At 39.6% G+C, this 23,044-nt stretch overlaps 2 protein-coding genes across 5 annotated transcripts in view; one reads left to right on the top strand and one right to left on the bottom strand.

Moving 5' to 3' along the window:
• The window catches only part of camk1b (calcium/calmodulin-dependent protein kinase Ib), a 35,679-nt gene extending 24,901 nt beyond the window's left edge, over positions 1–10,778 (bottom strand). For 2 of the 3 annotated variants that reach the window (XR_006095547.1, XM_042407127.1), the window contains exons 1-2: positions 9,441–10,778; positions 3,512–3,625 (exon numbers count right to left, since the gene is read on the bottom strand). Coding sequence is in view for 2 of the 3 variants with exons in the window: in XM_042407127.1 (XP_042263061.1) it covers positions 3,512–3,597 (86 nt within the window). In the remaining variant the exon portion in view is untranslated. Of the gene's footprint in view, positions 1–3,511; positions 3,626–9,440 lie in introns of those variants that run through there. The other variant, XM_042407128.1, reaches the window with a different exon arrangement.
• A 4,141-nt stretch (positions 10,779–14,919) lies between these two features.
• nek4 (NIMA-related kinase 4) lies at positions 14,920–22,973 on the top strand. 2 transcript variants are annotated; one of them, XM_042405189.1, is made up of 16 exons: positions 14,920–15,251; positions 16,467–16,733; positions 16,829–17,026; positions 17,113–17,220; positions 17,566–17,720; positions 17,918–18,062; positions 18,956–19,621; positions 19,708–19,758; positions 19,924–20,073; positions 20,481–20,645; positions 20,841–20,907; positions 21,068–21,180; positions 21,372–21,460; positions 21,606–21,823; positions 21,912–22,045; positions 22,247–22,973. In XM_042405189.1, the coding sequence occupies exons 1-16, from the start codon at positions 15,165–15,167 to the stop codon at positions 22,343–22,345; spliced, it is 2,712 nt and encodes a 903-aa protein (XP_042261123.1). In that variant the 5' UTR covers positions 14,920–15,164; the 3' UTR covers positions 22,346–22,973. The 2 variants fall into 2 exon arrangements, with proteins under 2 accessions (XP_042261123.1, XP_042261116.1); XM_042405182.1 differs by having other exon boundaries at positions 14,924–15,251; positions 21,369–21,460.
• Positions 22,974–23,044: the final 71 nt, after the last annotated feature.

Genomic DNA, 23,044 nt, shown 5'->3' with positions numbered 1-23,044 from the left:
CGGCACCTACAGTACACGTCCTTCATCGTCTCTGACAAAATGTCAGTGAGAGAGGCTCCAGAAACATCAGGCATGTTTATAAAAACATGAGTGTGCCATTTATTTCTCTGTGTTTCCCTGCAAAAGAGAGAGCGAGTCTATCCCTTTGCACAATGCACACATATGCACCCGGTGGTGGATTATTAATAGCAAATCAAAAACTTTGTTTCCATAGTGACTGTTTGAGTCCATTATGGAAAGTGTCTCCTGTTGTTACCAAGACAACAATCCAGCAATGGCAAATGAATGTGGCACACAGCTGAGTGATGCGGTGAGCTGGTGATCTCTCCATAAAAAAAGCTCAACACCAAACCCCTGAGGCAGGTGGAGAACTGGAGGGATGACAATGACAGGTTGAAAGGATGGGAAAGCTTTTTCATATAGCCATCAGTTGTGCTTAAATTACATACATAACATATTTTTTACAGAAACTGCTACAAATACTACTTTAGGTTGCATAGTATTTAGCAGTATCAGTCAGCTCTAAATTTCATTCATTGCTGTTGCTTTAAACTGCCAGTTCCCCATGACATGTTCAAGAGTTCTGCATTTTTTGATGAATACTCCTATAATTACAAATTAATAATTACAATGGCCATAGATTGTTTGGTATTTGGAGCCCTGCGTCATGTTGCTTTTAAAATCCAGACATCAGAGTGCTGATTGGTTGATCATTTGGGGTGATTTTGTCTTTATTGGACTAGTTAATGGTAGAGATACAGATCAGAAACAAGGTGAGAGAGAGAAGGGGGAACATGACATGTTTGAACTGAATAATTCCTCTATGCTAGCATCCCTCTTTTACAGTTTCTGGTAAATGTCCATCAACCTATTATGACTGACTTTTGTAGCAATATTTGTAACTTAATATTTTAGGTTCCTTTTCATTCAGTGTTTACAATATTTTTCATACTTGTGTATACCAGCAACGAAAGAAGCAAAGGAAAGTTTCATAAACTAACAAAACAAGCTTTGGTTTCATCTTGGAATCAGTTAGTGTTCGCACAACTTGATCCTGGACTAACAAGGATGTGGGTGTTATGTAAAAGCTGTCTTAAGTAAGACACCTTGGATAAACATCCTGCCTTGTGACTCTTCATAAAGCAAAGAGTACCTCAGAAGATTAAAAGTTACATTTAACTAACTGCTGTGCACTCTTAAAGCAATTTATTCTCTGGACAGAGTTCAATTTGCTCCTGCCAATTTGGGAAAGCTAGGCAAACGTTTCACTGCGGGATGGAGAACAGGATCCTCTAGACAGGAGGAGAAAGTCAACCTCAGGAGGCACTAAAGAAGACAAATAGTCCTGTCTTGGCAATTGAATATTGTTGGGAGAGCAGAATTACTTTTGGGTTAGGACAAGTGTATAGCTACTAGAATGGCAATCCTGCTCACTTGCATAAATATAGCATAGACTGCCATATAAGCCAGGGACAAGCAGTAAGCATACCATCATACACTCCAAACAACAAACATGACCATTTTGAGAGAAACGGATAAAACAAACACACAGGCCAACATAGACACACACACACACACACACGTGCAAGTACACAATGTCCTCAAAAGTTAAGAGGTTTAAGAGAGATTCTAAGACACCAAGAAAAGCAAATAACAGCAAATAAGGAGCCACAGCACAGACATATCCGTCAGAACTACAAAAAACACCCTAACAGTAATCCACAGCATAAAGCTCTTCTCAGAAAGTGCTGCCAACATGGAATTTAACCTGTCAACGTCTACTGCAAAAGCATTGTTATCCACCAATGAGCAATCCAAGTACCGAAATAAAGGAAGAAAACTGCATTTTAAAAAAAAAGACCGAAATATGATTTCATGATAACCATGACCATGTGTGTTGAGTTATCTTGGCCTTAGGGAGTAACCACTTTATAAAGTACACCTGCATAATCTAATGTAATCCAATACAGCAGCCCAGCAATAAATCCTATCTTTCTGAAGTGTATCATGTTCAGTTTTCACTGACACTGTGTCAGAGGTGTTGACTCAACTCTGAGGTAATTTATGAGGCTGTATAGTTAGTAGACATATAGTAGACTTCACTGTTTGATAATGAACTGCATTTCCGTAAGAGATGTTTCTGATGTTCTGTCCACAATCATTTACATGCAGGGAGCAGAGTATCAGTCTCTCAATGTAATGTTTTGTGGCCGGATTGTTGACATTGTGTCAGAGAGGTAGGTCAACACATTTCTAAAGACACAGTGACAAAAAAAACTGGACATTATGAGCTTCAAAAAGATTTATTCCAGTGCTATTCTATTCCTGATAATGGATGCAGGGTTATTGTGTTGACAGCATACACTGACCGCTGGAATCAGATTTGTTTCTTGATAATTAAACAAAATCTCCCAAGAGTCAAACAAAAAAGATTAAACTGAAAGTGATTTTTTGTGATTATTTGAAACCAAAAATGACCTCAAAGGAAAAAAGATATGTACAAGACTGTCTCATTTTTTTTGTCTAATTCTTGGGAGATTTGTTCAATTGCTTTTGTTGCAAAAATATTACCATTAAAAAAACATCCTTTTGATTACTCAGAGAAATGGTGTTTGGAGTATTACCAAAACGGTGCTCAGGAATCATCCTGGAGACTCAGACACTCAAACTTATTTCACTGTGAGGAATAGTTTATCAGCCTGGAGTGACTCTGCATTAAAGTAATTGTATTAAATATTGTTCACTAAATGATAAAATGTCTATCAAAGTGAAAGTGAATTTACAGAGTTTTGCAAGATGATTTTGTGGAAGTCTTTGTGGGCTTCAACTAAAGCACAAAAAAGATTGTTTGCGGAATAGGAGGAGGTGTGCGCAAACAAAAATGCAGGTGCGATTTCATGCCAAAACAAACACCTACTATAATTGCAATGCACCACCTGATCTGCAAAACCAAGCTGTGTCTCTCCACCCACCTTAACGTGAGCAGGTTTGTTGTTGAGCCACGAAATAACCAAACAGGTTCAGGCGCAAAAAGTGGTGTGAAAAAAAAAAAACACTGCTGCTACCACTGGCTTCACAACACCAGATAGTTGGCCACACTCGTGCACTTGCAACACTTAAGGTTCATAAAATTATAGCCCTTCATGTCTGGTTAAGCGTCAAGCTGTTGATCAAGTGAGACACACATGAGCAACCCAAAATAAATATACCTCCAGCAGTAGCATATTTACAACATACAACAAAGCCACAGCAAGAGTCTACAGTTAATGGGCCAGCAAGGACTACCTCCTCATCCACTTCTTCTCAATACATTCAGAGCCAGTCCCTCCTCACTAAAGCAGGTCTATCCAGTCATTTAGCGGCAGTAACTACCTGCCCACATATGCATGATAATAAACAAATGCAAATTTTTAAATAACACACCTTTATTTAAACCATGAAACCACAGTGTGGAAAAGCTATCATGCAAAGCTGAAACACAAGGGTTTGCCTCTGGCACTGACACACTTACGTTCCCAGGATCTCTTTGAAGTCATACTTCTCCTTCACATCTGAGGTCTTCTTTTTCCAGGCATGGGACTCGTCACCCAGTGGCATCTTCTTGTTGTTACGGTCAGAGACAATACTAGTGAGGAAAAAAAAAGAGGATGAGGAGGAAACGCTCATTAATACTGTTAACAGTTTGACTGTCCCCATCCCCCACCTGCAGTGAATAATTAAGTGTATTAATGTCAGTAGATAAAATCATTTAGATTTTTATAACTTGGATCACTGACATCAATGAATTTCTTACAGGGGAATACTGAAGTCATAAAAACATCTGACATACCCTACATTGTAAAACAAGGCAGGCTTATCCGTAAAGAGTACCTTTCAAACTCAGAGGCAATTCAAGGTACTTTACACTGTAATAACTGCTAAATGGGCATGATCATGTTGTTGTGTTGTGAATATTTTCACTTTGGGCTTGGCAGTTGAGGTCTGCATTAGCCCTGTGGATACAAGCCACAGCTACAAGCCACATAATGGAGTGAAGTAACTGATTAAATAATGTGTCAAATTTTATGATACCAAAATAATGAAAAGATGTACTATCATACACTCAAAATGAGAACTTCTATTTCACGTGATTCACAGACAAGGAACTGTCGTAACCAACAGTTCCTGTGTTAAAACAAACCCTGCTGCAAAATTCGGTTTGTTACATAGACAATTAGATGCGTCTCAGGTGGCTGAAGAATGCGGCAAATCCTGCTTCCTTTCTCACCATGTTCACACACAAGCCATATCGTATGTCACAAGATACTGAACACAGGCTTAAGCTGCATTTCATCCATCTGGCTGAATCACGGGTCACAGGAAATTACTGGGTCATTGCTGTTCCTGTAACTTCTCTACTGTACATGGGTTATTTTGGGTGGCTGTGTTTCAGGATCAGTTAAAGCGGTCGCTGCAATGCTGTGGTTATGTTGGAAATTCAACATAGCAGCCTAAATGACTTCTTTTCTTTATTCAGACATGTTGTAAAAAGTTATGGACTGCAGGCAAGTATCTTTACGATCAGCAAGAGTGGAATTCATGACACAGAGGGCTAAAAGTCACTGCCAATATCTACTAGATCAATAAGTAAACTAGTAATCACCTCTAGCAACCACATTGTTCCTATAATATATGAGTATACAGTAGTTCACCTTTTCATGGGGTGTTTTTTAAGGTATCAAGTACCCTATCTTTAGAATTCAAAAACAACACAACCAATGTTAATTCTTTGTTTATTCCCCATTCTCACTCTTGCATCACTTCTTCATATTTCTCTTGAGAAGTTAACATTCAGATGTTTGTCCTCGCCGTACTCTGAAGAGTGGGAGTGATCACAGAGAACCCTGCTGTCACAGCTATCATCATCGAAACCCAGAAAGTGCCTATAACTCAAGACCTCGCAGACTAAAATAGCCCTGTTCATATCAGCATGCCTCACTCCTCCTCTGTTCCTGCTGCCTGCCTGGCAACTTCACAGCCTGTCTATGTAAGATGATGTAACATATTGTTCTGGATTGTGCAAGTGCTATTTTGTTGGAAGACTATAGAAGAGAGCAGTTAATCATCTCCTAATTAGGTCAGAGTCAGCTCGTTTAAATGCTGAATTGTGTGTGTGTGTGTGTGTGTATGAGTGGCATTAAGCGATAGACAGGGGCAGGCTTAACACTGCTGTTATCTCAGAATAAATGTTAATAGGACGTGGCCTCTTCTGGCTGCATTGCACACATGCACGCAATAGAATAGATTCATAGATTCTCTTTCACACACGTGGTGGCCCTCTCGCTGCCTTCACTAATGTCAGAAGTCAGCTTCATACGTGTCGTCATGGAAACCCAAAGGAGCTGCTATGGTATCTGAGAGTCCAAATTGCTTTAGTGTTTAATAGCAGGTGGCGGCTAAGGTGGAAATCGTTCTGGTCACTTTGGTGGCTGGATGCAGTATGCTATGTTTAGTTTTAAAAAACAAAAAAAGCACAAAAGAATCTGGTGTGTGATTATTGGATATGGGTTAGAAGGAGCAAACACACCACAAACAAGAAATAATGTGAAATGGCATGGCCTGTTCTGGTACATAATACAGCAGAAGTCATTAATTATCTTCCACATGAGCATAGAGGAGGTATTGTCTGATTTTAAATGTCATATTACTTCACAGACTATTAAGAGGTATAATTTTCTGTGTGTGTGCATGCGATGAAAGCTTACTGTACATAACCAAACGTAACCAAATCACTATGAACAAAGCTTACAGTTAAACATTTAAATATATCAGTCAATCTACAGTACCAATTTCCTCCACTGCGCTTTGCATGACCATTTAAAGCAATTGAAGTAAAAGGAAGTATCTCTAAATAAGGCAGCTGAAAAAGTAGCATGCAAAGTAATGCGCTTAGAGGAAGCAGTAAGAGGAAGTCCAGTCATATGTGTGAAAAGGTTTTGCCTGCATTAGAGTCTTAGCTCCTGGAGACAGTACGGTAAAAAACAAACAATACATAGTAGACTGAAACTCTATTTCTAGTACATCTTCAACTGGACACCATTCTCTTTCTCTAGAAATTGAGGATCCATTACCAGGCTTTTCGTTTAAACAGTGTTTCCAATAAAAATGATCTATCTCTTTATAAGAAATACAAAAGAATACAATGAGCTTTGTGAATGATAGGGTGACTTTTGTATGTTCTGGCATGTTGGAATTTCTTTAGACATTTATAAAGTGATTGATTTGATTGAACTTTTAAGAATTTAATAATAATTTATCAAGTAAAATGCCAATCATTTGCTGTTTACAGCGTCTATGATGTGAATATTTGCTCAATTTCATATTTATGTAATTAATATGCTGGTCATAAAAATAAGCAATGTTTGGCATTCTAGCCTTTGTTTATAGTTGGCTGTAGAGAGAGAGGAAATACAGAGAAAGAGAGGAAATTACATCAACAAACGTTCACGGCTAGAATCAAACTGGGGAAGTTACAATTTCAGGCTATGGTATCCTTCAAAACCACTAAGCCACCAACACACCCCATAAAACACTACTTCTGGCTCTGATAAACTCAGATTTTTCATTACTTAAGTTTATGGACAAACTGATCGATAGATATTTAAAAGGATAGCAAAGGACATCACTGCTCTGTTTAATTAGTGATCTTTAGTGTGAAAACACCTGCAACAGCACAAGACCGTTTTGAGGAAACTGAAGCTGGTGAAACCTCTGACATACTGCTTGTTTGTAGCGTATCGCCTTGCTCACATGGAGATTCATGGAGATTGATGTTAATTCATGCACTGAGAATGGGCGATACTGAACATCAAAGTCGTTTAAACATCAAAGTCATTTCAAATCTATGAATGCATCAACCCTTGCTTGACGCTGGTTGTGTTTATTTGGGAAATCTACAGATAGCTGTACCTGGCAAGTACCAACATGCACCAAAATCTCCTTCGTAACATAACCCTGATGAAGACCTGTGTAGGTCGCAACACATTTTTCATTTTAAATACATATTGCTGTGTGAAATAAAGGCATTTTAATTTTGCACAAACCCTACAATGTGCCATGAATCATTTTGAAGGAGACTTGGTGTTTACATTTTTGATTGAGACCATATCACCCACCCATGCAATGAGCCCTTCACAAGATTGAATAAGCGCAGTACACCTGAAGTATCCAAAGAGCACCTGTATGTGACCACCACAAAGACCCAGCAGCACTTCTACCCCATTGTCTTCATCTCCTTCATAACACTTGGATTTCACATCGGTGGCGCAAACATATGGATGTGTTTCATACATTAGGCCACTTCATATCACATTTCAAACAACACTGGATAGTCATTGGGGCTTTAGGGATAAGTACATTGTCAAAGATGAGTAAGGGGAGGGGGGGCTGTTTTTCAATCAGACAAATGCTATAAACAACAGAATAAGGTTCAAGTTTAAGACACGCAGGGGCAGATAGGGGCAAGTTTTAAAAATGTGGGAGAGAAGAGGAGAGACAACATGCAGGTATTGTATGAGCATGTAGAGGGCCACAAACAGCCCCTTCATGTCCACTGATGACATGACTGTTGGTCAGTAGGTGAAGTTGTGCTGCTCAAAACCCAAGAAGCAACAGGACTGAAGAGGCTTGGGAGATGCACAGTACCATAACCACATTCCCTAAGTACTATGTGACATGCAACATTCACCCTTGTTTAAGGTATACACAGAGAGAGTTGCTGTACTCACTGGTTTCCCATTCCTGTGATGAGCAGTGGACAGAAGAAACACACACACATACATACACACGACCACAGTTAAACGTCACAAATCAAATGTATTTACGGTTCTTTAGCATGAACACTTGCATTAATACACTCACACACGCGCGCACAGAATCAAACATACAATGATGTAAAAATTAAACAGATGTCTAAAGATTTAATTTAACCAAACTGAGCTCTTGAACAAATCTCTAGACAAATCCACTTGTTTCCCTCTAAGCTGTGTAGCTTGTGTCTAACACACTTACAACCTGATTCTCTTTGGTCTTCAAACATTTACAAATATTGATTTTGGCTCAGCGTTCTTATTATTTAATATCTCAGCAGACAATCTATGGCACAGCTCCAAGCTGTGAGGGATTCTGCTGCCAAGTTATGAATAAAGACTCAACACATGTCTAAGGACTGCATTCCTGTTGAAGCAGACTCACTTCACTGGAAGTCAAATTGTTTTTGAAAGGATTTGAGTGATTTTTTTCAGGGTACTTTTAATGCTTTTGGAGCTGCAGAAGGCAGGACCCTCCTGATCAGTCTGAAATCATGTTTCTAATTCTCTGCATTTTGCTATTGTTCATCTCAATGGCTGTATTGTCTCTATAAATTTGGGGGATCTCAGGAATTAGATATGATTCCCATCAACCAGGGTGAAAGTCTCAAAGAAGGCAGAGCTATCGCAACAAAACATGGTTCACATTCACAAGATCCCAGGTCTCTGCAGGAGTGGACGAGTGCTTTTTCCTGCATGCCACCTGGGTGTCTCAATCACTGCTTTTGAGGCGAGAAGTGCAACCTGTTTAAAAGCATGAACACAGACAGCAGCAGTGCTAATCTACTCCGCTGTCTCTCAGCAGAGAACAACTGCTTACCATGGTGTCTACCTGCAAAACTGCATGCTTCCCTCTCCATCAAATATGCACCCATTGGCAGACTGGCAGGCACAGAGAGATTTACTGTCAACAGTCTGATTGGTCTGCTGGGCCACTGGTGTCAATGACGCACAACAAATCTCCTTTCAAAGTCATCTTATTAATTGATAAGAGGACCTCTGCTTGCAATATCCCAAAGAGAGAAGATGTAAGGAAGGTGCTTGAATGTGTATGTGGAAGTTGAGAGATAAGAAAGGGAGAAACAGAGAGTAAAAACTAAAAATACTCATAGGAAGGAAAGCAGTGGCAGATTACACATCAAGTCATGTTTACTGAGAAAACTATTACACAATTTCTGCTTTAAAGGGCTTAAGAGCATCGCTTGAATGAGCTCTCATAAAGAAGAGGAAAACAACCATCTCTCCAGCATATTCCGTGTCAGTATCTGATCTGCGAAATTGCAGCTTCAGTTACATGGAGGTGCGTCTACATCTGCATAACCCGTCTGACAGCTGCTGTTAACTTCAGCAGGCGTCCCTGTCAAAGTAATTCAATCTTCCTCCAAGAGTTATAATAATAATGTTCCTTTAAGCTAAACAAAAAGTCGTCATAACACGGAGAAGAAATGGAAGTTGCTTGGAAAAGAGCTGTAAAAAAAAAAAAAAAAAAAACCCAAACCTGGCAGGAAACCAGGCGGCATCATCTATCTGGTCTTTGAAGGAGAGTCATAAATAAAGTTTAAGTCATGACAGTATCGCAGCAGTGGTTCCTACCTGCAATTTAACTGCGCCGAAAGGTCCAGCGGCCGTGTCTGTCCAGTGTCCGTGTGTCTCTCCAACTCGGAGCGCTCTCACTGAATCTCTACTTGGCAGCCTCACCAGCAGCGCTGCTCCTGACGTCACCCCAGGGCTGCGCGGCCAACGGACCAATCACAGGCCGAGCTGCACCGCACAGGTAAACAGCTCTGCCGCTCTATTGGCTGCCTCTCTCCGCCACCCGTGACTTCTGCGGCGCACTTAAGATGAAATGTTTTAAAGGTGAATTGATGTGGGTGATGTCTTTTTGACGGAGTCGTCGTAATATAACCGTGGTGAGGATGATTATCATACAGGTGTGACATTTGTTGAGATGGTAGCGTGTAATGACATTGTAATGCTGCTGTAACTGCCTACCAAACTCTGGACTACATCACTTTTTCAGGCTGTCAAGATTTCTTATTGAAAGAAGTTGCAGAGATCCGTTGCAAAGGTACATCTACACAGAAATTTGTAGAAACTTGTAAATGTTAGTTTGATCAAAGTGGTCAAACTTTATTCGATCATGAGTGGGTCTTCTTAACTACTTCATACATCACAGCAGCAGATACTTATTTAGGTAACAATTTCAGGCTTATTCTTTCATTCACTATATGTGGATGTGGTATATGTATAGTCCATTGGTAATTTACTGTATGTGTTTTTGTCTTGATTATTCATGGCTTTTTGTGCTGTCTACTTTATAAGAAATGAGCTGTGTGTACATTGTTTTATGACAGAATAAGAGCAAAAATAAAATCAAACCAATTTCATTCATTCATTCGTGACGTTGCCTCAAATGAAGCTTATAAGATAAAGGCCATACAATCGACTTCTCCGTTTAAATTACATGACGCCCGGTGCGCATCTTTATAATAGGTTACACTGACTTTGTGCAGTGTCAGCTTGTGGTGGTGTAGTACTCCACCTAGTGGATTACATCACCCCCAACCAGTGACGGTCAGGCTCATCCCATCCTTAATGTAGTATTCAGACATGGCAGGTGTACAGCAAGGACCTGCATGAAATTAAATTTATTGTAGTAACAGACACAGCCATATATATAACGCATCAATTCAGGTGAAGGCAAGGTAAATGCATTAAATGAGTCTGTTACTGCATTTTAAACTCTAAACATGAGATAATCATGCTGCTGATCGCTGAACTGTTTTACATCTTTTCACCTATTCACTTACCATTAACACTTGTTTACATTGTTTACATCTCTTTGCACCTTCATATTACTATTAATTGTCTCTTTTCAATATCAGTATCAATATTTGTTTATATATTTATTTGTATATTGTATTATATATGTGTATGTTATATATATTTTATATATATGTATGAACAGTATATATATTTATATATTTTCATCTTTTATCTCTTTTTCATCTTTATTAGTGCATTTCACTGCACATTGTATTGTATGCTTTGTGTATGTGACCAGTTAAGAACTTTGACTATAAGTAGCCTACATCATTTGCATTAAAACGCTAAAATATTAGCATGTACCATTACCATTAAAAAAATTTATACACCAGTGTGTCTGTGACATTCAGTGTTTAGTCTATAGTGTCCCTTGTTTTTTTTCTTTTTTCGATCAATTTTCTATTGTATATCAGTATATCACACAAGTGTGAACATTATACATTTTACATGTTTTCTCCTCTCTTCCACTCCCCCCATAATGTCACATATGCACAAATCTTAAACTTTGTGAGATCTACTATGGAAAAGGTTAAAATTGTGTCATCATAAACAATTAACAGTCGTAATAACCAAACTCTCCCCCACCCTTTTACCCAAGAAGCGAGTTGGCCCACTGTTGCCGAGGTAAATCATGTGGTGGTTGCCACCTCAAAGCTAACATTTTCTTGGCTGCAGTGAGGCCAGCCCATAGAAGGCGTCTCTGTTGCAAAGACAGATTCAGAGAAGAGTCGTCTTTAAGCAGAAGCACTTTTGGTGATAATGGGATCTTAGTTTTAAGCATTTCACTTAAGATTAAAGATATTTGTTTCCAAAATTTAACAACATTAGGACAGTCCCAATATACATGTCTATATGTTCCCTGGACATTGAGAGGGCAAAAATCACAATTAGGAGATTCAGTGATCTTCATCAAGTGAGAAAGGTAAACTGCCGGTCAAGAGTAGAAAGTTGTTAAAAATCAGTGAGTGGTTATACCATTTGAGATCTGCACGCATATATTTCATTACTGTATGGAAAGTTGTGAGAAGGTATGTAATTAGATGGCCTAGATGCAATTTGGCTTTTTTCAATGGTATATAAGAATAAACCAGATCTTGCAATCTATGAGGCAGTGAGAGATTTTCTTCTATTGGTCTCCAAAAGACAGAGGCATTAGAATCAAACCAAATTGACAGGGGATGTAGCACATAGGACCAAAGGCACACCTTAAAATTTGGTAGGGCTAGCCCTCCCTGTGGTTTATCACGCTGCAAAGTTGCAAGTTTCAAATGTGGTCTTTTCCCTTTCCATATGAATTTTGAGATTAACGAATGAAGTTTCTCCCAGTATCCTACAGGGGGGCAAGGGGAATCATTGATGAGTAAAAATTCACACGGGGAAGTACATCCATTTTAACTGTTGATATATGGGCTTGAAAAGAGAGTAGCAGTTTTGACCAACGTTCAAAGTCTGTCTCTATCCGATTACCTATACCTTCTTATAGCAATTGAAGGCATGAAGGGAAAAATATCAACACCAAGATATTTGAAAGTCTTAACGACCGGTAGGTGTGAAGGCAGGGGAACTTGGGATAAAACTGAGTTTAAGTGCATTAATGATGATTTCGTCCAGTTAATTTTATATCCAGATATTGAGCTAAATGAAACAAAAGTAGTCAGCAGGTGTGCTATTGAGGAGCCAGAGTTACCTATATAAAGAAGGATATCGTCAGCATATAATGAAATTCGATGATCTGTATTACAAAACGTGATAGGATGGACCAGGGGATGTTGTCTGACTTTTTGAGCTAGAGGTTCAAGGGAGAGTGCGAATAGGAGTGGTGAGAGAGGGCAACCTTGGCGGGTACCTCTACATATTTGGAATTGGGCGGAGCAGATATTGCCCGTGCAGACCATTGCTGAGGGACTGGCATATAAAACTTTTATCATGTTAATAAATTGTTTACCCAAATTAAATTTATCCAAGGTGGTCCAAAGATATGCCCATTCCGACCAATCGAAGGCTTTTTCAGCATCCAGTGATAGAACCGAGCACGGAGAATCAATACTGCTAGCTGAATGGATAATGTGCAATAGGTGACGCATGTGGTCTGATGCTTGACGAGTCTTAATAAAGCCAATCTGATCATTATGAATTCATTTTGTGAGATTTACTTCTAGTCGGGTTGCGAGCACTTTGGCATATAATTTAACATCACTATTCATAAGAGAAAGGGGTCTATAATTACCGCATTGAGACAGGTCTTTATTTGGTTTTGGAAGTACAGAGATTATGGCCATGTTGACGCATACATTGAATGCACCCTTATCAATTGCTGCATTAATCATTTCCAGCAGCGGTTTTCCCAATACATCCCAGAAGGCGAGGTATAACTCTGGCGGAATTCCATCCCATCCTGGTAACTTACCCTTCTTCATACTGACAAGAGCCATCCTTAACTCTTCTAAGGATATAGGGGCATTGAGCAACTCGGCTTCATCGTTTGATAGGGAGGGCAGATCTAACCCCTGAAAGAAACGGGTACATTTACCAGGGTCAAGTGGGATTTCAGACGCATACAGAGTGGAATAAAAGGTCTTGAATTCAGTATTAATGTCACGGAGGTTGCTCAAAGTACCAGTAGGAGTTTTTATGGCCGCAATATTTGAGTATTTCTCATTATTTTTCAATCTCAAAGATAGACGGTGGCTAGGCCTGGCCCCATTAAAGTAGTATGTCCTTCTTGTCCTATGCATCAAAAACTCTGCCCTGCATCTTAACAGAGAATTCAACTCAGTTCTCGTTATGGTTATTCTTCGTTGTAGCGCCTCAGAGTATGAGACCTGTTGTTGGGCCTCTAGTTAGGTGAGAGTAGTCTCCAGCTCAGTTATTTTCTTAATACTGTTTTTGTTTAGATGAGAGGAATAAGTGATGGAGGAGTCTGATGCAGTCCTTAATCGCATCCCACACAAATCTGGGGTCATCTACAGAACCTAGATTTATATTTATAAAGATATTTAAATTCTCTCTAAGAAAGTACAAGAAGTCTTCATTCTTCAGGAGAGAAGTATTGAACCGCCACTGCGGCGCTCTGGTAGGCGTATCCTGAAGTGTGCTGCAACAAACGGGTAAAGCCAGTATATAATCTATTCTGGAGTAATTTCGATGTCTTGCTGAATAAAAAGTGTACTGTTTAGATGTGGGATTGAGTTCAGTTTCAGGGACACACGTATGTTGTCTCTGCGAGACCTGTCCTCCATGTCCGCAATTTTCTCCTCCAGTCGGTCATGCTGTGCAGTTAACTTTTTAACAGATGCTGAAAGCTGGCTGTCCACCTCTGCCAAACGGTTCCCGTCTTTCCCCAAACAATCTATACACTCCGAAATGCCCGTGCGCATGGCCACCATCTCTCCCCGAAGTACAGCGACTTGAGCATCCACCAACTCCTGTGTCTTGCTTGTCAGCTGCGCCACCACATCTTGTGCGAGTGTAGGGATAGCCTCATTCATAGCTTCTGCAACCGCTAGCTTAACAATGTTAGCTAGTTCCTCGTTGTCGGATGACGGTGCTGTAACCGGCCGTTTGCCGGCTGTCTTTCTTGAACTCGTCGCCATTTCGTTGTGAAAAAAGTGAAATAAACACAGCGAAACCGAAAAAACAAAAAAAGAACAGCTTAAGGTATGCAAATAAAGTGAAAATTTGGGGGGACGCTGCGGAGCTGCAAAGGACGCATCCTACAGCCCCCGCGACGGTCATGTGATTCCCCCTTGTTTTTTTTTTTCTTGAAATTCCCATGCACTTTTTCTTGAGGCCTTTTTATGTCAGGCATTGCTGACATAGCAGAAAGAAAACATGTATAACTAATATAACTTTGCTAGATGTTATTAGTAATTTGTGATATTGGATTTAGTGATATTGAATTCATGCCATAAATATAGTATATTGTTTTCTTTAAATATATAGCCTATACTGCTTCTCGGGAATAAGGAGAAGGGAGAATTCTTCTCAGGTCTCTCAAAAACACAGACAAAGCTTTTAATCTTCTACACTGGTGAATGAAGAAGGTAAAAACGTTTCTAAGGAATTCAGTTGCTGTCAGAAAGTGACACGCCAATAATAATACAACATCTACTGGATTGTGGACACTTTAGTTGCCAGTCTTCCCAGAAAGTTGATGAATGAATGATGATGATGAATTAATGTGTGTCTCCAGACGCTAGATGGCACTGAGCAGTAAACGGAGCCGTGTTTTGGGTCCAGCTGGACCCTCTCAGCCACCGTCGTCGGCTGAGCGCTGCCAGTTGCCTAGTGACGAAAAACTATCCACTGCTGCTGATTTCCTGCGCTTTCAAAAAATCCCGTCGCTCCGCTGGTACTGATCTGGCACGAAGTTTTCCCAACAGATTTCATATGTTGTTTACGTCGTCTTCCCAAGCTGCAGTTATGGGTCGAAATAACGCCGTTAAACTCGCTGCGGATGTCGTGTAACGTTATGAAGAGTCTTGAAGAGTGATGAATAATTATATTTTCATCAGGGTCGTTGGGAAAGGGAGCTATGGGGAGGTGAACTTGGTGAAACACAAAAGCGACCGAAAACAGGTGAGAACCGAATAGCATGTATGGAGTTTACAGTCATCAACTGTTAAAATAAGCATTTTTTAATAATAAATGTTAATGGTTGAAACTGGACCCCTGCAAAGACCCCCCCTAAGGTAACAGTTAGCGTAAAGTTAGCTAAAGTCGGCTAAAACGCTCTTCTACATTATAGTTGAGATTTATGGAGTGAACTAAATTACGTTAACGCATTCAGTACGTGGGTGTCTAACGTAACACTGGTTTTATTTAATGTTTGTTGTTGTTATTAATTACAGGGCAATGACACTTCAATTGACAACACAAAAAGTTATTCTGTCGACAGTAGTCCATAAAGAGTCCTTGAAGGGTTTGACAGAGGATGGGGAAGTATTTTAATAAACAATTCTACCAGACATTATCAATCAGGGCCCGACCGATGCTGGATTTTTGGGACAGATTATAATGAATATATGAATATATATACATACAAATATACATACATATATAAACACACATTTCTTGCAGTGATCCCTCAAATGTGGTTATCAAACACTTGTGACAGATATGTAATGGAGGCATGATATTTTACAGTTTAACAATAAACTCAGTGCACTGTAACAGTAAACGTCACTGGGAATTTAATAATTATAAACAACGATAAATTAAAAAATAGAACAAAAAAACATATATACATATATTAAACTTTAATTCAGAAAAATGATCAAATATACATAAAATGCTGCCTATATAATTAAAAAATTAAAAAAAACTAAATATTGGTGCATATTGGACAACACATACTCCGATATCGATATTGGCCGATAATGTCGGCTGACTGATATATTGGTCATGTTGTATTATCAATGTAGCTCCATAACTTATAATGCTGATCATCATAATGCCAATTTTAGTATCCTCCACTGTCATTTCCCTCCTGAAGAGAAAATGATGTAGTTTGAAACTCAACCATAAAACAAGAAAAATATTCTTCCTATAACAGCTGTTAGTGGTCTAATTTATGCCTATTCATGTTGGGGTCACCAACATTGACTGGCAATGATCAACCAGTGTTAACTTTTGATGAAGTTAAATGCTTAAGTTAACTCGAACAGTCCAGTTAGTTGCCAACTGAACTTCAGCTTCTCCATCTTTCTCCTTAGACATTTGATTGAGTTTTTGGGGTTCTGAATTTGTTTGTAGTAACAAATACTGTACTTGGTTCTTTTCTTTTTTTTCCAGTATGTAATAAAGAAGCTAAATTTAACCACCTCCTCTAAGCGGGAACGGCGAGCTGCGGAGCAGGAGGCGCAGCTTCTGTCCCAACTGCGACATCCCAACATTGTGACATACAGGGAGTCTTGGGAAGGAGATGACTGCCAGCTGTACATTGTGATGGGTTTCTGTGAAGGCGGTGACCTCTATCACAGACTCAAACAACAAAAGGGGGAACTCTTACCTGAGAGGCAGGTGGTGGAGTGGTTTGTCCAGATTGCCATGGCGCTCCAGGTATGTTGCTGAGATGAGAAGTCAAACATACAGTAATTCTTTTCTTGAATACAGCAAGTCTGAAGTCACTGCGTTGTTGTGATGTTGGTTTTCAGTATCTGCATGAGAGAAACATTCTTCACCGGGACCTTAAAACGCAGAATATCTTCCTGACAAAGACCAACATCATCAAAGTTGGGGACCTTGGCATTGCACGAGTACTGGAGAACCAGAATGATATGGCCAGCACACTTATAGGGACACCTTACTACATGAGTCCAGAGCTCTTCTCTAATAAACCTTATAACCACAAGGTATTTGGGATATCTGCTCTTATTACGTGAAGTTTATTTCTGGTCGGGAACTGCTTTACATTGGATGTATTCTTTTTTTTTTCTAGTCAGATGTATGGGCCTTGGGTTGCTGCGTGTATGAAATGTCCACACTTAAGCACGCCTTCAATGCCAAGGATATGAACTCACTGGTCTATCGCATTGTGGAAGGAAAGGTGGGTTTAATATTTTTACATATGTGTGATTTATTTGGCAACTTTTCCAGGAAACACATGTATAATTCAGTTAGTCTTCTGAGTTTGATATTAGTTGGTCATTTTGTGAGAGAGTTCAGGGATATTTTTGAGCTCCAAGCACAGACTGAGGTTGAAAATAGTCTCATTCCTGTCCCAAGTAATAGATGTGGAAATGATGGGTGATGTGAGCCATCTTAATCAGGATTTTAATAATTGATTCTTTTAAGACAGCATGTTGTTTTTCTGAACCCTGATTATCTAGAAATATTATAGAAAAGTAGTTTCACAATGATTCACAACATTTTCTTCCGGTTTTCTCATCAGCTGCCGCAGATGCCCAGTAGGTATGACCCCCAGCTGGGAGATCTGATTAAGAGCATGCTGTGTAAGAGACCTGAGGACAGGCCGGACGTGAAACTTATCCTGCGGCAGCCCTACATCAAACGACAAATTGCGATGTTCCTTGAGGCCACCAAAGAGTAGGTGGCACTGGCTTTTTAACTTAGTCTTTTCATATAATTTACTTTCTCTGTATATTTCAACTGTAATAGCTTTCCACGGTAAGATTTTAATTTATATCCTTCTCTTTTGTCACTCCTCTGCCACAGTGAGGTGCTAGCATTAAATAGAATCATTAATCTTTTCTAAGAGGTTTGTGTTTGTTTTCGTTGGTCAGAAAAACTGCCAAGTCAAGAAAGAAAGCTGTGGGTGGCAGCGGTGATTCTAGAGCCAACAGTTCATCATCTGTGGCGTCACCTCAGCCAAAACCTGAGAGGCTGTCTCCAAGTCCACGACCTGAACCTCTCGCCAGGGTGAAACGGGTGAGAGTTAGTTCTAAAGTCTCTAGTTTGAGGGTGGTAAATGTTAAATATCACTATTATAATATGTTTAGATATTAACTCATAATGTTTCTCCATCTTTCAGTATTGAATTTATGTGTAGTCACCTAATGAAATGTATCCTGTTATTTTCTTTATTATATCTTAAAATTATACCTATAGTATATTTACTGTGAGTTTACGGTATGGTTTCTCCTTGTGTTTTTTTCTTTACAAGTACAGTTCCATTTGAATAGTACCCTATCATCCTGTCAGTGGTGCTAGTTTCTGAAATAAAATGTCATACTAATAAAGTAGAAAGTATTTATTTGCTTCTTGGATGGGGCTGTGAAGACCCATTGTCAAGGCACTGGCCAAACTTGCACAATGTTGGTTATACTTGATACTAATGGGGGGGGTGCTGTGCTTGGCAAATAGCCAGCGATAGAGACTTAAGCTTACTTAATGTGATTAGGACCTTAGATGACATTTCTTGTTGCGATCTCAGTGACAGTACAATTACTTGGTCATAGTAAGCAGTAAAAGTATCATTTCTGTGGTAACAAACTTATCACTGATACATTTTCTTCACTATAGTACAGTGAAGCTGCAAGCTGTACTTGGATTCAAGTAGCATTGTCTAAAAACCTTTCAGAGCCTTATATTTTGACACAGATTAAACAGAACATGTACAGTGTTCTTGCATCTTTATCTGTAGATTGATAACATACAGTACATGACAGTCCATAAAAAGATCCATGTTCCATGTGTGTTGAGTTGTCTTGGTCATCCAGGTAGTAAAACGTCAAAAACAGTTCAGTGGAGTACTCTATGTTTATACAGTTGAAGTGGCTTCTTTGTGTTTATTCTGCTCTTTGATCCCCCTCCATCCTCAGAAGGAAGAGAAATCACAACAACATAAAGTCCGGAACGGTGCCGCAGACTGCAGTCCAGTCCAGACACCTACACCACCCAAACCCTCTTCACCTGATGCCCTCAAAAGCAGCATCACATCCCTGGCGACCGTCAGCAACATTAATATTGATATCCAACCGCAAGAGGATGCAGACCCGATAAAGAGACAGGTGCAGGGGCCCCAGTCAGCTGTGTCACAACACCGCGGAGGTAATGAACATGTGACTCAAAGTGTGTACAAAGACAGCAAGGGAAGAGGGAAACCGGATCCCTCTCCCCCTCCTTCCCCTGTTCAGCCCCCTCTGAAGTCCCTATCAGGTGCTGGCAGTAGGGGACGAGATGAGAGGAGGGCATCCAATGGGTTAATAGTCATTCAACCACAGGCCACGCCAAAACCCGGGGATACATTTTCTGTCTTAGGGGAGAAACAGATGTCAGATGTGGATGATAAAGATGACACCATGGAGTTACTTAAAGATGTTGACATGGAGAACCCAAAGCTAGAAGTGGAGAAAGAGAGGAGATCTGCACATAAACGCAACTTAGAAAACATTGGAAAGGTTTTGGAAGTGAATATGGACAATAAAAATGATACTGTGACGCTTCTCAAGGGAGCCCCAACACAACAGCATACCTCAGACATGCAAGTAAGTGCTCTTAGTAACAGAGATTGTTCTGATGTTTTCACCTGATGTTTTCTATTGTTTATGTGTGCTAATTCATGTGTTCATAGGAAAACTTTGAATCTACTGAAAAGCTGCTAGAACCATTCCCTCCAACACAGGTGAGAATTAAATTCTTGTACTAATTCTATTAACTCTTGCCAGAATAAAGCTGATAGGCTGACTGTGTAACACTGCTGACACCCAATGACACAGAGTTGAGGATGTTTTCTTGTACTGGGTGAAAATTTTTGCCACAGTAAGCCACAGTAATTGTGTCTGTTTAGACACCTGTTCAAGAAGAATCTCCTTCGCAAATCAGCAAGCCGGGTCTGACCACTCCATGCCGAGCTGCCCCACACTCCTCATCAGAGCCTCCCGTCCCACAGCAGCACAGAGAGAGAGACATCAGACGGACACATGAAGATCAGGATAAGGTAAAGTTAAGAGAAAGAAGCTAATGTTAGGCAACTGAAAGTTTAAGGGTTAAAAAGTAAAAAGATTGTTGTTTGAATCAAAATATGAAAAATCTCGAAGCAGTTCAGCAATAGCATTATATTTTGTTATTTATGCTAATGGAACAACATGGGAAATGTAATGTAATTTCCAAGAAAATACATTTTTAGGTTATTTCAGTGAATCTAAAGTGCTGTTTTCTCAATTTGACTGATCAGATTGCATTCGTGAATGGACACTAGATATTAATATTGTTTAAGCATCTTCTTTACTAACCAGTTTGTAATTTTACTGGCAGGCTACATATGACAAATGTGAACATTAAAATAGCAATCAACAGTTAATAAGGTTAATTAAATTCATCTTATTTTTCTTTTCTTTTTCTCAGTCTAAGGCAGCTGCTCCTCGACCTTTACCTCCACCTCCTGTTGAAAGCGTAGCTGTGGAGGGGAGGAAGAGAAACAGGAAGAGCGCAGAGAACAAGAAAGCTAGTGTTGCTGCCACTTCCACATCAGCTAGTTCCTATAAGGACGGATTCTTAAGTCTGCCGCAGGTGAGATTACCCTTCCAGTCACATGCTGTGTACAGTCACATTACTGCACAACCATGTATATTTCTGAATATCCATTCTGCCTAAGACACAATTTTGTTTCATCACCAGGGTGGATCACCATTCTGCATTCGTAAACAACAAATTGTTATTAGTATTGTATCAATCACAGAAAGTGTGCGTCAATTTTGATTTCAGGATCGTCCTCTGTCTGCCAGAGAGAGACGAAGACTGAGGCAGTCCCAAGAGAGTGTCGGCCAATCAGGTACTCGCTGCCTTTTCCAACTGAAACCAGAACATTTTAGTTGGACCTATAACCAAAAAATATTCTACATTGTTAAAGTGTAAATATCTATAAAAATAAAAAAAGAATGGCTGGTATTTGATTTTTTTTCCCTCGATTGTTGCTTTTATTCTTTCCCCAGGTGTTAATGCTGCAAGAAGGGCATCTGATGATGTCACTTCCACCAAGGCTGAGCACTACAATGCCCCAGTTACAAGATCTGTTTCAGACTCTATCACTGAGACCAACAGTAAGGTACAGACACTCCACTCCATTCAATTATATTTCATGTAGTTGTGAAAATGAAACTGCACTTTTTAAATATCTATGGGTAAAAAACAAAAAAAGCTGGATGAGCCTTGTGAGGGTAAGCTGATAGTTATAGTTCATTGACAGCTTAAATGGGTGTTTCTGTCACAACAGTGGTGTGTGTTTAATTGTAGCAGGATAAATTGTTGGAGCGAAGGTCCGATGAAGATGAGTGCAGCTCATCCACAAGTTCCACAGAGCGTTCAGAGGGAGACTGCAGAGAAAGGTGAGAGTGTACAAGACAGTAGAAAAACTATAAAACTATCACACCTCACAATTCTTCATCTCTAACGTCTTTTCACACAGATTTGCCGTTTCACATTGTCTGTGTAAATCTGCTGTATAATCCATGATTTACGGGCTCTCTGCAGGAAGACTGAATCCAGCGACATGCAGGATTTAGTCCACATGATGACCCAAACTTTGAGAATGGATTGTGGAGCCGGTGTGAACGAGGTGGACAAAGGAGGATTAGGTTCTACTGCGTTGCCAGAGTTTAAACTGAACAGGAAGTACAGGGACACCCTGGTGCTTCATGGGAAGGCTCGAGAGGAGATAGAGAACTTGTCACTCGGTGAAATACCAATAGGTTGGATATTTTGACCAAACTCTGTTGCCATCAGTCAGTCAGCCGTTGTGGTGCGTTCTTGTGTTTAACCAGTTTGTTCCTCTGAAAGGCTCCACGTCTGGTCCAGCCAAGATAAGGAGAGCCATAGAACACCTGAGAACAGATGTGGTCAAAGGTCTGGGGGTCAAGCTGCTAGACAGAGTCTTGGAAATCATGGAGGAGGAGGATGACAACAAACGAGAAGTATGCTTTTAAAAAGGAGTAAAACATGAACTTAAGTTTATGTGACAGTTCAGACACAAAGTATTTGTTCAAAAAAAAATGAGCCCCACTGAGAAGTTAAATTGACCTCTTAGTTCAGAATGCTGAATTAATTTTAATAAATTATATGATTTCCTTTGTTTTCTATGTAATCTCAGTTTGCTTCCTTTCTTCTCGCTGCAGCTGTGCCTTCGTGACCAGATGGGGGATGAGAAGTATCAAGCTTATGCTGTGATGGTGAGGCAGCTGAAATTCTTTGAGGAGATCGCCTTCAAGGTGTAGAAAAGAACACTATACACAAGGAAGCATTTACTGATGTTACTGGTGAGAACTTGCTCAGAAGAAAAAAGCATCATGACAGATCTCGCATGACAGGAAACTTTGGAGAAATATTTCAGCTTTTCATGCAGAAACTGAAATGAAAAAATTTCCACTTAATTCCTCCTGCTTACATCCAGATTCTCATTCAAACTTATAGGTTTTGTCAAGTTTTTGCATGTGACACCATCTGCTGTCCTTGTGCAGGCAATGTTATATAAATGACTATAAAGTTGTTGTTTTTTTATATTATTCTAATACAAACACAGAATGTTATTAATACTGCAGTTTTCAGGATGCCTATGCAAACATTTTCATTCATGTTAAAGCCTTCACTATCTTTCTACTTGCTGTAGTGGAGTGTAGTGGTTTATTTAAGACAGCTAGAAATTTAATAATTGTTTTACGTAGGCTGTATTGTTGAAGACACTTGATTTCATTGTTCTGCTCTATTGTATTTTCTTAAACACAAAATAATGTTATGCAGATATTAACATTGTAATTATTTCTAATAAATTCTAGACATTTTGTATTGATTTATACCTTTGTTCCACCATGTTGAGAGCTACAATAAAACATGTTTTGTAAATAAGTCATGTTTATATGTGCCATTGTGCAGATAACGCAGATTCACTCTGCCTTGCAGAAAACTAAGTGTAAATA

Source organism: Thunnus maccoyii, chromosome 3, assembly GCF_910596095.1.
Source record: "Thunnus maccoyii chromosome 3, fThuMac1.1, whole genome shotgun sequence".
Lineage (NCBI taxonomy): Eukaryota > Metazoa > Chordata > Actinopteri > Scombriformes > Scombridae > Thunnus > Thunnus maccoyii.
The sequence above is the reverse complement of the archived record's forward strand: the minus strand, read 5'-3'. Positions and strand labels throughout refer to the sequence as shown.